The sequence below is a fragment of the Erythrolamprus reginae genome, chromosome 5 (assembly GCF_031021105.1).
Source record: "Erythrolamprus reginae isolate rEryReg1 chromosome 5, rEryReg1.hap1, whole genome shotgun sequence".
In the NCBI taxonomy this organism is placed as follows: domain Eukaryota; kingdom Metazoa; phylum Chordata; class Lepidosauria; order Squamata; family Dipsadidae; genus Erythrolamprus; species Erythrolamprus reginae.
Window position 1 is genome coordinate 116,198,744 of NC_091954.1, and position 14,013 is coordinate 116,212,756.

Sequence of the window (14,013 nt, forward strand, 5' to 3'; positions counted from 1 at the left end):
TACACATCTATGGTTAAAAACTAATTTAAAATACATTATCATACACACTCAATCCAACTAGTCATAATACAGAAGTCAGAAAGGGGTGACATAGGTGGATTTTCAGTAATTTACGAAAGGCGAGGAGAGTGGGGGCAGTTTGAATCTCCAGTGGGAGTTGATTCCAGAGGGCTGGGGCCGCCACAGAGAAGGCTCTTCCCCTGGGTCCCGCCAGATGACATTGTTAGTCGATGGGACCCGGAGAAGGACAACTCTGTGGGACCTAATCGGCCGCTGGGATTCGTGTGGCAGAAGGCGGTCCCATAAGTATTCTTGTCCAATGCCATGTAGGGCTTTATAGGTCATTACCAACACTTTGAATTGTGACCGGAAACTGATCGGCAGCCAGTGCAAGCCGCGGAGTGTTGACGAGACATGGGCATATCTAGGAAAGCCCATGATTGCTCTTGCAGCCACATTCTGCACGATCTGAAGTTTCCGAAAACTCTTCAAAGGTAGCCCCATGTAGAGAGTGTTGCAGTAGTCGAATCTCGAGGTGATGAGGGCATGAGTGACTGTGAGAAGTGACTCCCTGTTCAAATAGGGCCGCAACTGGTGCACCAGGCGAACCTGGGCAAACGCCCCTCTCGCCACAGCCGAAAGATGGTTCTCTAATGTAAGTTGTGGATCAAGGAGGACGCCCAAGTTGCGGACCCTCTCCTAGGGGGGTCAGTAATACCCCCCCCCCCCCCCCAGGGTAATGGACAAACAGATGGAATTATCCTTGTGAAGCAAAACCCACAGCCACTCCGTCTTATCTGGGTTGAGTTTGAGTCTGTTGACACCCATCCAGACCCCAACTGCCTCCAGGCACCGGCACATCACTTCCACTGCTTCGCCAACTGGACCTGGGGTGGAGATGGATAATTGAGTATTATCAGTGTATTGATGATACCTCACCCCATGCCCTTGGATGATCTCACCCAGATCATCCCAGAAATAAATGATGTTTCTTCCACACTCCCTATTTTTCCACGTAATCTCCGTCCCGTTCTATGCGCTTCCTCCAGCGAGACACAAGGGCGTTTATGCCCTGTTGTTACCACTCCTTGTTCTGGTCTCAAAGCCATTTCTGCCCTGTGTGAACCACCTCCAATGGCCTCACACCCTCTGTGCCCAGCGACTGACCGTACTTCTGTCGACTGCAGATTCCCCCACAAACTGTACACAAATGTTTGTGAATGTTCTCAATAGAAAATTAAAAATTCGGCTTTAAAAATTCACCAAAAAAAAGATGGTGGAAAAGCAGGAAGCAATAACGACTGCAGAATATGATAATTGTGATTGTGGCTTTTGTAGCCCGTGAAGGTCTGCGTCCTGCAACAACACCGATGCTCCCCAAAGTGAACCCCATAGGATTTCTCTTTCGGAAAATAATGATCTTTTTCCCCCTCTCTTTTTTCCTCCCTCTTAACCTTTTCTGCTTTGCCGCGCATCCTTAGGAGGGCGCAGAGACATCAGCATTATAATAGAAGATCCGGTGGCAGGTTTGGGAAAAGCAGCATGTTGCACATCCATCTTCCGTCCTTCTCCTTTCCTGCCTCTCCCCTTCCCATCCATTGCCCCCGAGCTTTGCAAATCTCATCTGGGAATTTAGAAAAGACCATTTCTTCCATTTTTGGAATTGTGGTCCCACTGTATAGAACGCTGGTGAGACCTCATTTGGAATAATACTGTGTCCAGTTTTGGAGACCTCACCTACAAAAAGAGATGGATCAAATTGAACAGGTCCAAAGACGGGCTACAAGAATGGTGGGAGGTCTTAAGCATAAAACTTATCAGGAAAGACTTCATGAACTCCATCTGTAGAGTCTGGAGGACAGAAGGAAAAGGGGGGACATGATCGAAACATTTAAATATGTTAAGGTTCAGGAGGGAAGTGTTTCTAATAGAAAAGTGAACACAAGAACAAGGGGATACAATCTAAAGTTAGTTGGGCGAAAGATCAAAAGCAACATGACAAAATATTATTTCACTGAAAGAGTAGTAGATGCTTGGAACAATCTTCCAGCAGACGTGGTTGGTAAATCCACAGGAACTGAATTTAAACATGCCTGGGATAAACATAGATCCATCCTAAGATAAAATACAGGAAATAGTATAAGGGCAGACTAGATGGACCATGAGGTATTTTTCTGCCATCAGTCTTCTAGGTTTCTAGCACTGATGATGTTATCTAGCTGGGTCATGAAAGCAGCCAGGCTCAGAAAGTACCCAAAACCCTACAAACCAACTTCTTTGGGAACCTTTTTCATTCCTCTTTCTGAAAAAAAACCAAACCAGAGCCCCCCCCCAACCCCTGGAAAGCATCCGCTGTTGCGTCTCGTGAGCCTCTCTTCACCCAACATTTGTTGTGTTCTCTCATTTTGGTTTGATACGATCATCGATCATCGTTCCACCTCTCCTGCCTTCCTCCCACTCAGTTCTGTTGGCTGTTCTCTCCCCCCCCCACCCCCACCCCAATGTGGTTCGTGGCATTTGACGGCCTCTCTCTCTCTTTCACGCTAGAGTCCAATGGAGACATTTTGCAGTACAAGGGCAGCGTGTCCTGTTCGGTGCAGAAAAAGGATGGGAGCAACGCCGGGTCGGTGTACGTCGAATACGGTGAGCCTGTTTCCATTTACAGCGTTTGGTCCTCAGAGTTTCAAAAGGGGCCACAATATATTTTTTTCTCTAGCTGCTACCCCCAAGTGCAGAATGGACCAGATTCTGAAACCCCACCAAAGCCTGCTCGGTTTCAAGCATAGAAAAATTATATGTACAAGCAGCCCTCAATTTAAGACCCTTCGTTTAGCCACCATTCAAGGCTGCGCCTATTTTTAGCTCTCTATTTGTCTATCTACCCATCTGTCCATCTATCTATCCATCAAAATGGAAACTAAACAAGGAGAGAAGCAACTTAGAAGTAAGGAGAAATTTCCTGATAGTTAGAACAATTGATCAGTGGAATAGCTTGCCTCCAGAAGTTGTGAATGCTCCAACCCTGGAAGTTTTTAAGAAGATGTTGGATAACTATCTGTCTGAAGTAGTGTAGGGTTTCCTGCCTAAGCAGGGGGTTGGACTAGAAGACCTCCAGGGTCCCTTACAACTCTGTAGTTATTATTATTATTATTATTATTATTATTATTATTATTATTATTATTATCATCATATCCATTTCTCTCTGTGTTATATCTATCTATCTGTCTATCTATCTATCTATCTACCCATTCATCTATCCATCTCCCTCTCTCATTTGTCTGTCTGTCTATCTTCATCTATCCATCTCTATATATATCAACCCATTCATTTATCCATCTCTCTCTCTATTCATTTATCCCATCCATCCATCCCTCCATCCCTCCCTCCCTCATCTATATCCATAACTATCCACCTATTCATCTATCCATCTCTTTCTCACCTGTCTGTCTGCCTGCCTATCTATCTATCTATCTATCTATCTATCTATCTATCTATCTATCTATCTATCTATCTAATCTATCCATCCCTCCCTCCCTTCCTCCCTCATCTATATCCATAACTATCCACCTATTCATCTATCCATCTCTCTCTCATCTGTCTTGTCTGTCTGTCTGTCTGTCTATCTGTCTGTCTATCCTAAGATAAAATACAGAAAATAGTATAAGGGCAGACTAGATGGACCATGAGGTCTTTTTCTGCCATCAGACTTCTATGTTTCTATGTTTCTATGTCTGTCTGTCTGTCTGTATATCTATCTATCTATCTATCTATCTATCTATCTATCTATCTATCTAATCTATCCATCCATTCATCCATCCATCCATCCCTCATCTATATCCATAACTATCCACCGACTCATCTGTCCATATCTCTCTCATCTATCTATCTATCTATCTATCTATCTATCTATCTATCTATCTATCTATCTATCTATCTATCTATCTATCTCTCTGTCCGTCCATCCGTCTCTCTGTCTCTCATTTATATGTCTGTCCATCCATCCATCATGCATCTGTCCATCTCTCTCTCCCTCTCTCTCTCTCTTGCTATCCATCCATCCAGACAGAGACAGAGACAATTAGGCAGTTAGATATAGACAAACACAAATAGATACGGATAGATATTATCGTCAGTGTTATTCTGGACCTCCTGCTGTCTCCTTCCTTTGTTTTGAAAGCAACTCTCTTTCCTCCCCCTCCTTACATGCCAGACACAACCGGCCACCATCTGCATCCATCTGAAGGGATGTTCCGGAGACCCACAGAAGGCCAATCCCTGATCAGCTACCTGTCGGAACAAGATTTTGGCAGCTGCGAAGACTTGGAGAAGGTAAGGCTACACCAATCCTGGGACAGAGACGCCGCTCGGTAAATCGGTGGGAACCGTGAAAAGGAGCCTCAAATCGCTCCCTGTTCTTACTACTCTCAGGATTTATTTTTTTACAAAGGAATCTGAGAATATAAGGAAAACTAAGAATACAAGGGTTAGGGAAATGAGAAGGAAAATATTACATAAGTGGCACCACACACACCCTCAACTTGCATACTTTCAGCAGAATGTTACCTGACTCAGTAGTGTCAACCCCTAACCCCCAACACTTCTCCCTTAGACTCTCCACGATTGACCTCTCCAGGTTCCTTAGAGGTCAGTAAGGGGCGTGCATAAGTGCACCAGTGTGCCTTCCGTCCCCTGTCCAATTGTCTCTCCTTATCTCATTTATCTTTTCTTCCTTTCAAATATGTTCACCTATACTTTTATATCTTTTCTTCTCTTCTCTTCTTTATATTACTACATATCTATTCTCTTCAATTTGTATTATGTATTGGACAAAATAAATAAATAAAAATAAATAAATGAAGAATACTTGTTGGCATGGGTGTCAAGATAAGGGAGTGTTTATGCATATGTTTTGGGAATGTCCAGTAGTGCAGAAATTTTGGAAAGAACTGCAAGAGGATATTAATAGGATGTTAAATATACGATGGACAATTACAAAGGAAATGGCGTTATTAGTCAAAAGGAACAAGATGGGAGAATTTAGAGAAATAAAAGAAGCGGCGATAGAAAACGCTCAGACGTTAATAGTCCTAGGTTGGAAGGATGCGACAAAATGGACCATACAAAACTGGTATCGGTGTATGGTGGATCATATTCAGTTTGAGATTATGGACAAGAGGATGAATTTGGCCAATGAAACTGATCTGCGGGAACTGATGGGACAAGGTTATGCCGCCAGGCATGGGGGAGTTGAGATATTCCTTCCCCCTAGGCCATTACAAGTTATGTATGGTATGTTTGTGTGTATGTTTGGTTTTTATAATAAGGGTTTTTAGTTGTTTTATTAATTGGATTGTCACATGCTGTTTTTTATCACTGTTGTTAGCCGCCCCGAGTCTACGGAGAGGGGCGGCATACAAATCCAATAAATGAAATAAAATAAATAAATAAATAAGGTAAGAGGATATGTGCTTAGTAGAATTCGAGACCAAGGTATAAAGAACAAATTAGAATTACTTTATAATATGTAAATAGATATACAGTGATCCCTCGATTTTCGCGATCTCGATCTTCGCGAAACGCTATACCACGGTTTTTCAGAAAATATTAATTAAAAAATACTCCACGGTTTTTTTGCTATACCACGGTTTTTCCCACCCGATGATGTCATACGTCATCACCAAGAGTCACTTCTCTGTCTCTTTCTCTTTCTTTCCTGTCATTCCCTGCTTCAATCATTTTCTCATTTCTCTTTTTTTCTCCCCTTTTTTCTATCATTTCTCTCTCTCTTTCTTCCTCTCTCACACTCTCTTCCTCCCTCTCTCATCTCTTTCTTTCCTTCTCTCTCTTTCCTTCTTTCTCCCCCCCTCCACTTGCCCACGAGAAGAAAAAAAGCAACCTCTGCCGGGCAGCTCCCCTTGTGCCCCCGCTTTGTGCCTGCCTCTTTTGGGGATTTTTTTTTTCTTTTCTTTTTTCGCCTTTGGTCTCCCATTAAGCCTGCCGCTTGGTCGCCGCCGAGGAGAAGCGCGGGGAGGGCGAGAGAGGGAGATAGTGGCATGCGAGGTCCCTGCAGAGCAGAGGGGGTGGCTGAGGCGGCAGAGGCGTAGTGGCGGTGGCGGCAGGCGAGCTTGGAGCCTTGCTTCGCCTCCTTCGCTGCAATACAAACGAAGGGGTCAGACGCAGCCTCGGCGAGCCGAAGGTTTCCGCAGCTCTGACCCAGAGCAGGAAGGGCTGGTGGGGGCGGCGAATCCACCTCCCCAGCCACCGGCTCCACCATCTGCGCATGCGCGGCCATTGAAAAAAGGGCGCGCATGCGCAGATGGTGTTTTTACTTCCGCACCACTATATCGCGAAAAATCAATTATCGCGAGAGGTCTTGGAACGTAACCCTCGCGATACTCGAGGGATCCCTGTATTGCTCCTGAGTTAAAAAGATATATAGAAAATATACCCCCATTTTGGTGGAGAGATATGAATGTTGTTTGGTGGTGGGCACTTAACACTGAGCACATTGTTATGTGTTATGTGTTGTGTGAATGTTTTATTGTTATTATAAAAACCAATTTAAAAAATTAAAGAAAACAACAACAGCAAAGGAATCTGAGGTGGGGGTCCCCATAATGACCCATGTGGGATGACATCATTGTACAAATGTCATAATTTAATACGTACTTGTGTCAAAGGTCTTGACACTGATAAAAGATCGAATCCTATTTGCATGACAATTCATCGCCCAGCCATCACCTTTTTGTCACTGTTTTAACAGAAGGGGCTGAAATCTTGATTTAGTGTAGGAGTGTATAAGTCCTTTCTAAAATTTTAAGCAGCAGTTCTCGGTTTCAATGACTTTAACAATGGATGGACTTCAGGTCCCAGAATTCCCAGCCAGCATGTATTGTACAGTATTGTTTTTTCATCCTTGGCAATTTTTAAAGCTTGTGGACTTCAATTCCCAGAATTGCTGACTGGGGCATTCTGGGAGTTGAAGTCCACAAGTTAAAGGTCTCATATGTATGAGTGTGATCATAATTTGTCACTTATAGCTTTTATGTACAACAAGAGCTTATGAACTGAAGACAAATTCCCTGTATGTCCAATTGCACTTTGGCTAATACAGAATATTCTATTCCATATTTATGTACGTTCTGGTTTGGGCACTCGGTGCCAAAAAAGTTCGCCATCACCGGCCTAGACAGTCACTTTTCTGCCTAGGCCCTGGCTAAGGAGGGGGTTGGACTAGATGACCTCCAAGGTCTCTTCCAAACCTGTATTCTATTCTATTCTATTCTATTCTTCATTCCAATATTTCTATTTTATTCTGTTCTATTCTACTCTATTTATATATTCTATTCTATTCTAATTTCTATTCTATTCTATTCTAATTTTTATTGTATTCTAATTTATATTCTATATTCCATTCTATTTCTATCTATATTATTCTAATTTCTACTTTTTCTATCCTATTCCTATTTTCTGTTCTATTCTGTTCTATTCTACTCTATTTATATTTTTATAATCTTCTGATTTATATTCTATTCTAATTTATATTCCATATTATATTCTATATTCCATTCTATTTCTATCTATATTATTCTAATTTCTTTCTATTCTATTCCTATTTTGATTTCTATTCTATTCTAATTTCTATTCTATTTTATTTCTATTCTATTTCTATTCTATATTCTATTCTATTTCTATTCTTCTAATTTCTATTCTATTCTATTTTTATTTTGTTATTCTAATTTCTATTCTATTCTCATTCTATTATTTTCATTCCAATATTTATTCTATTCTATCGTCATTCAATTCTCGACTTTGACAGCTTCTCTCCTTCCGTCCCAGGAAAACGCTCACTTCAGCATCTCCGAGTCGCTCATTGCCGCCATCGAGCTGATGAAATGCAACATGATGAGCCGCCAGATGGAAGAGGAGGAGGACGAAAGCGACAAGGTGATTCAAGACCTCAAGCAGAAGATCCGTATCCGCCGGCAACAGATTCGCACCCGCTACCTCCACCCGGCCTGCCCGGACGTGGCCTCGGACAGTGAGTGGCTTCTTATCCTTTGGAAGGTGGCTCTGTTGAGATAATAATTAATAATTAATAATAATAACAACAACAATAATAATAATAATAATAATAATAATAATAATAATAATAATAATAATTTATTGGATTTGTATGCCGCCCCTCTCCGCAGACTGTGTGAGATCCCAAAGGAGCCGAAGCCGTCGGAGAAAAATTAGTCTGTCTCCGAAACTAGGTTTGGGATCGAGTTCTGGAGCAGCCCCGACTTTTCTCAACCCTAACCATTTTTAAGACTTGTGTGAACATTGACTTTAACATAAAGAGTAAAAAAAGGCCAAGTCCGAAAGGTGCTTTTTTCAGGAGGCAACTGGACTTTAGAAACATAGAAGATGGACGGCAGAAAAAGACCTCATGGTCCATCTAGTCTGCCCTTATACTATTTCCAGTATTTTATCTCAGGATGGATCTATGTTTATCCCAGGCATGTTTAAATTCAGTTCCTGTGGATTTACCAACCACGTCTGCTGGAAGTTTGTTCCAAGCATCTACTACTCTTTCAGTCAAATAATATTTTCTCATGTTGCTTTTGATCTTTCCCCCAACTGACCTCAGATTGTGTCCCCTTGTTCTTGTGTTCACTTTCCTATTAAAAACACTTCCCTCCTGAACCTTGTTTAACCCTTTAACATATTTAAATGTTTCAATCCTGTCCCCCCTTTTCCTTCTGTCCTCCAGATTAGACAGATTGAGTTCATGAAGTCTTTCCTGATACGTTTTATGCTTAAGACCTTCCACCATTCTTGTAGCCCGTCTTTGGACCCGTTCAATTTTGTCAATATCTTTTTCTAGGTGAGGTCTCCAGAACTGGACACAGTATTCCAAATGTGGTCTCACCAGCGCTCTATATAGCGGAATGACAATCTCCCTCTTCCTGCTTGTTATATCTCAGAAATCACTACCCCTAAATCCTTCTTTTCTGATGTTTTTGCTAACACAGAACTGCCAATGCAATACTCAGATTGATGATTCCTTTTCCCCAAGTGCATTATTTTACATCTGGAAACATTAAACTGCAGTTTCCATTGCTTTGACCATTTATCTATCATAATTTTTTTTAAATTATGGGTTTTTAGTTTTAAATATTAAATATTAGGTTTGTATTGTACATTGTTTTCTATTACTGCTGTGAGCCATCCCGAGTCTATAGACGCCTCCAGGAATATCAACCCCTACTTTGTTGTTTTTTCTTCCCTTCTCATCCGAGAAGCTCCTTCAGTTCTGACTGGATAGTGGGGAATGAGAGGATTTATACTCCTTGCAGACAAATTGATCATTTGCATCCTTTTAGAGAGTTGTTGAAGCCACTTGGAGGTTTGTCTGTGTCCCCAAGGTCCCCTTTCCTTACTCTTGCAGGTTTGAAGGCGACGGACAGCGGATCGTATTTCAGCTCCCAAGACTCAACCTTCCCCTCTGACTCGGGATCTGCGGAAGAGGTGGATGAGTACGAGATCCAAGGTAGGATAAGAACATAACAAGAGCCCTGCTGAATCAGGCCAAAGCCCATCGAGTCCAGCATTCTGTGTCCCACAGTGGCCCCCCAATTGTCCGTGGGGATCTTGAGCAGAAAGAGAAGGCGAAACCCTCCCTTTCCCCTGACCCCCAACAAATGGGACCTAAGGGAACCCTGTCTGCCTCAACCAACATAGAGGCGGCACATGGACATCCATTTCAATAACCACCGATACACTTGGCATCCATGAATCTGTCTAATCCTGCCTTGAAGCTATCAAGGCTGACAACTGTCACGACCTCTTCTGGAAGGGAATCCCATCAACCAAAGACCCTCTGGGTGAAGAAATATTTCCCTTGATTTGTCCTCACTTTCTTACCTATGAGCTTTAGGGAGGGCCCCCTTGTCCTAGTATTGTGTGATAGAGAAAATATTTTTTTCTCTCTCCACCTTTTCTATCCCATGCATGATTTTATACACTTCAATCAAGTCACCACATCAGTCTTTCAAGGCTGAAGAGACCAAGGTGTTGCAACCTGCTTTCATAAGGGAGGGGCTCCATTTCCTTGACCATCCTTGTTGCCCTTTTTTGCACCTTTTCATAGATGGAGATGTTTTTTAGGGAAGTACCTGGTAAGTCTTAAAAATTGTAGAATACAGATAGTCCTCAACTTACAACTACAGTAATACCTCTAGATATGAGTTTAATTCGTTCCAGAACGGAGCTCGTATGTCGATCAGCTCGTATCTGGAACAAATGGCTTTAGACTTTGTTTTTCCCCTCCGAGATAACCAGAAGCAAGGATTCTTGCGCCACCTAGTGGACGCTCGGCTTGTATCCCGAATTTGAGCTCGGGTCTGGAACAGAAATTTCGCTCCCATCGTGGCTCGTATCTTGGGATACTCGCTTGTGGAGCAGCTCGTATCTAGAGGTACTACTGTACTTCATTTTTCGGAGTATAAGACGCACCTTTCACCCCCATAAAAGACACTGAAAATTTGGGTGCTTTTTCGAAGCTTTTTCCCCCCAGCCCTATCAAGGTGCTAATAATCTTCCCGGCTTGCAGTCTTTTTCATTGCTGCCCCTTCCGAAGAAGGTTTTTCCAGCCCTAAGTCTTTGCAGGCTTGTTTTCATAGTTTCTCGCTCCAAAAAAAGGTTTTTCCAGCCCTAATGAGGTGCTAGGGATCTTTCCAGCTTGCAGTTTTTTTCATTGCTGCTCCCTCTAAAAAGTTTTTTTTCCAGCCCTAAGTCTTTGCAGGCTTGTTTTCATTGCTACTCCCTCTGAAAAAGGGTTTTTTCGTAAAATTTTATCCATATCTTTTTGTAGGTGAGGTCTCCAGAACTGAACACAGTATTATTATTATTATTTATTATTGTTATTTATTATTATTATTATTAATAATAATAATAATAATAATAATAATAATAATAATATTTGTATGCCGCCCCTCTCCGGAGACCCGGAGTGGCTCACAACAACAATTCCAAAAATGGTCTCACCAACGCTCTATACAGCACAATCACAATCTCCCTCTTCCTGCTTGTTATACCTCTAGCTATGCAGCCAAGCATCCTACTTGCTTTCTCTACTGCCTGACTGCACTGCTCACCCATTTGGAGACTGTCAGAAATCACTACCCCTAAATCCTTCTCTTCTGAAGTTTTTGCTAACACAGAACTGCCAATACAATACTCAGATTGAGGATTCCTTTTCCCCAAGTGCATTATTTTACATTTGGAAACATTAAACTGCAGGAATAGTCATATAGACCAACCAGCATCAGAATCAGAGAAATATCAGAGAGAGTCTCAAAGCTCCAAGATGCTGCTGACTTCCTCTTAGAGCTGATTGCAACACCAGCTCTTAAAGCAGTAGTGTGCTAATTCCTTTAACCATACATTGCTGGCTTATGTTATATGTTGGAAAACCCAGCTAGTTACGCACACAGTACTAACACATCCCTATGTCCTGCAGATGGAAACGAAGGATCCAACCTGATTCAAATGTCCAACAGTGAGCTGTCCGTCTCGATGGCCTCGTTGTTTTCAGGTAATGGCTTTCCCCTCCTGAACCCTTGGTAAGTCCACACCAGATGTGGCAAAATAGACTATGCGTCAAGAAAGACTCTTGACTCCATTTGTAGCAAAAGGTATACTTTAACTAAAAACATAGAAGAGATCCAATCAGTTGTGACATAGACCAGTATTTCCCAACCTTGGCAACTTGAAGGTATTTGGACTTCAACTCCCAGAATTCCACAGCCAGCATCTGCTGGCTGGGGAATTCTGGGAGTTGAAGTCCAAATATCTCCAAGTTGCCAAGGTTGGGAAACACTGACGTAGACCTTGCGAGAGATCCCTGAAGACGCCTTCCTGGGTGCGTACCGGTCATGGCAGAGTTGCTGGAAAAAATGTGTAGAGGCCCAAGGACAGTACTTTGAAGAATTTTAAGTGTTTGTGCAAATCTGTTCAATAAATTACTTTTTTTTAAAAAATGACTTTTGAGGCATGTGCAGAAACAAAAAATATCTGAAATCTCTCTTGTGCGCGTCCTCTCCCAAGGTTTTGCTTCTGCGCATGAAGCAAAAATGCGCTGGATACATGCGCATGTAAGAGAACTGAAGCTACTGGTGCGCCATCCTCTACTCCAGTGTTTCCCAACCTTGGCTGGGGAATTCTGGGAGTTGAAGTCCAGATACCTTCAAATGGCCAAGGTTGGGAAACACTGCTCTACTCTACTGGTAGCAACCCACTACTTTATATTATTCTTCCTTCTGTTTCAAATTTGACATTTCTTCCTCTGTTCTGTTGTGACTTAGATGCGGACATCAAGAGGAACGACCCCCCGAGTAAAAAGTCCTTCCTTTCCTCCGGTTCCACGTATGTATGCCTGATTATGTTGCTTCGTTCTCCCTCTCTCTACGTGGATTCAGGTCACAGGTTGTCCTCAACTTACAACGGTCCACTTTAGTTGATATAACAATCATGTAAGCGGGAAGCCAGCGGAAGAGAACGGACAGTGCCAGAGGTCAGTAGACCATCGATTGGCGTTGTGGAGAAGGTTAGAGATGAACGTCCTCATTCCATTTCCCACCCAGGGCGAAGTGCGTGCTGCATTGCGCTAGCTGAATGTGAAGGGCATGAACGCTGCTGTGGTAGGTAACCCAAGATGCTTGGTGAAGCGCATAAAATCCACAAAGTCAGGGCCACCCGAGAATTTCTTGACCGTTTCGAGATTGAAGGCGAGGCTTTTCTCAACTGTAGAGTGACCGGAGATGAAACGTGGGCTTGTCACCCGACTCCAGAGAGCAAACATCAATCAATGCCGTGGCGCCATGCCCGTTCTCCTTCAGCCACAAAATTCAAAACACAGCAATGGGCGAGAAAAATCTCGGGCACCCATCGCGCACAAATCTCGGGTCCCCATCGCAGCAGCGTTCCTGCCCTTCGCATCCAGGTAGCGCATGACAGCGCACACTTCACCCTTGGAGGGAAACGGAATGAGGACGCTCATCTCTAACCTTCCCCACAAAGTCAGTCGATGATCTACTGACCCCTGGAAGGAAGGAAGAAAGGGAGGGAGGAAGAACATGGTAATGAGAGGCAGAGAGGGAGATGTGAAGGAGAAAAGGGAGGGGAGGGAGGGAAAGAGAAGGAGGGAGGGAGGGAAAGAGAAGGGAGGGAAGGAAGGAAGGGAAAGAGAAGGGAGGGAGGAAGGGAAAGAGAAGGGAGGGAAGGAAGGAAGGGAAAGAGAAGGGAGGGAGGAAGGAAGGAAGGGACAGGAGTTAGAGGCAAGCAGGGAGGAAGAACATGCCAATGAGAAGAAGAGAGGGAGATGTGAAGGAGAAAAGGGGAGAGGGAAGGAAGGAAGGGAAAGAGAAGGAAGGAAGGGACAGGAATGAGAGGGAGGCAGGAAGGAATAAAGAACATAGCAATGAGAGGCAGGGAGAAATACAGGAAAGAAGGACATGAGAATGAGAGAGAGACAGGGAAGGAAGGGAGGAAGGCCACATGAATGATAGGAAGGAAAGAAAGGAAAGAATGAGGAGGAGGGAATGAGGAAGGGAGGGGGAAGAAAGGAAAGAAAGAAGGAAGGAAGGGGATGATGAAGCAAAAAAGACAGAAAGGAGGGCGGGAAGGACACAGGAATGAGGGAGGGAGGGAGGGAAAGAAAGAAGGAAAATATCTGATTACCCCTTCAAAAGGGTCTTCCTGAAAATAAAGTTCTTCATCCGGCCTGAAGGGGGCAGTCTAAGGCTGTTTTTCCCAACCATGAAAACTTTTTAAAGAAGTGTAGATTCCCACTCATAGAATTCCTCTGCCCACTCATGCTAGGAATTGAAGTCCACACGTACCTTAAAAGTTGCCAAGGTCGGCTGGTTTGGGGAATTCTGGATGTTGAGCTCCACCCATATCACTGGAGGCTTCTGGGAGACAAAGTCCTGACAGCTTAAAAGTGGCCGTGGTTGAAAAGTGCCG

At 43.3% G+C, this 14,013-nt stretch overlaps 1 protein-coding gene across 1 annotated transcript in view; it reads left to right on the plus strand.

The window, feature by feature from the left end:
- RUBCN (rubicon autophagy regulator) overlaps positions 1-14,013 on the plus strand; it is a 58,402-nt gene that overhangs the window by 26,214 nt on the left and 18,175 nt on the right. The window contains exons 8-13 of the mRNA XM_070753818.1: positions 2,548-2,643; positions 4,211-4,329; positions 7,840-8,041; positions 9,437-9,538; positions 11,510-11,584; positions 12,354-12,414. Coding sequence (XP_070609919.1) covers positions 2,548-2,643; positions 4,211-4,329; positions 7,840-8,041; positions 9,437-9,538; positions 11,510-11,584; positions 12,354-12,414 — 655 coding nt within the window. The remainder of the gene's footprint in view (positions 1-2,547; positions 2,644-4,210; positions 4,330-7,839; positions 8,042-9,436; positions 9,539-11,509; positions 11,585-12,353; positions 12,415-14,013) is intronic.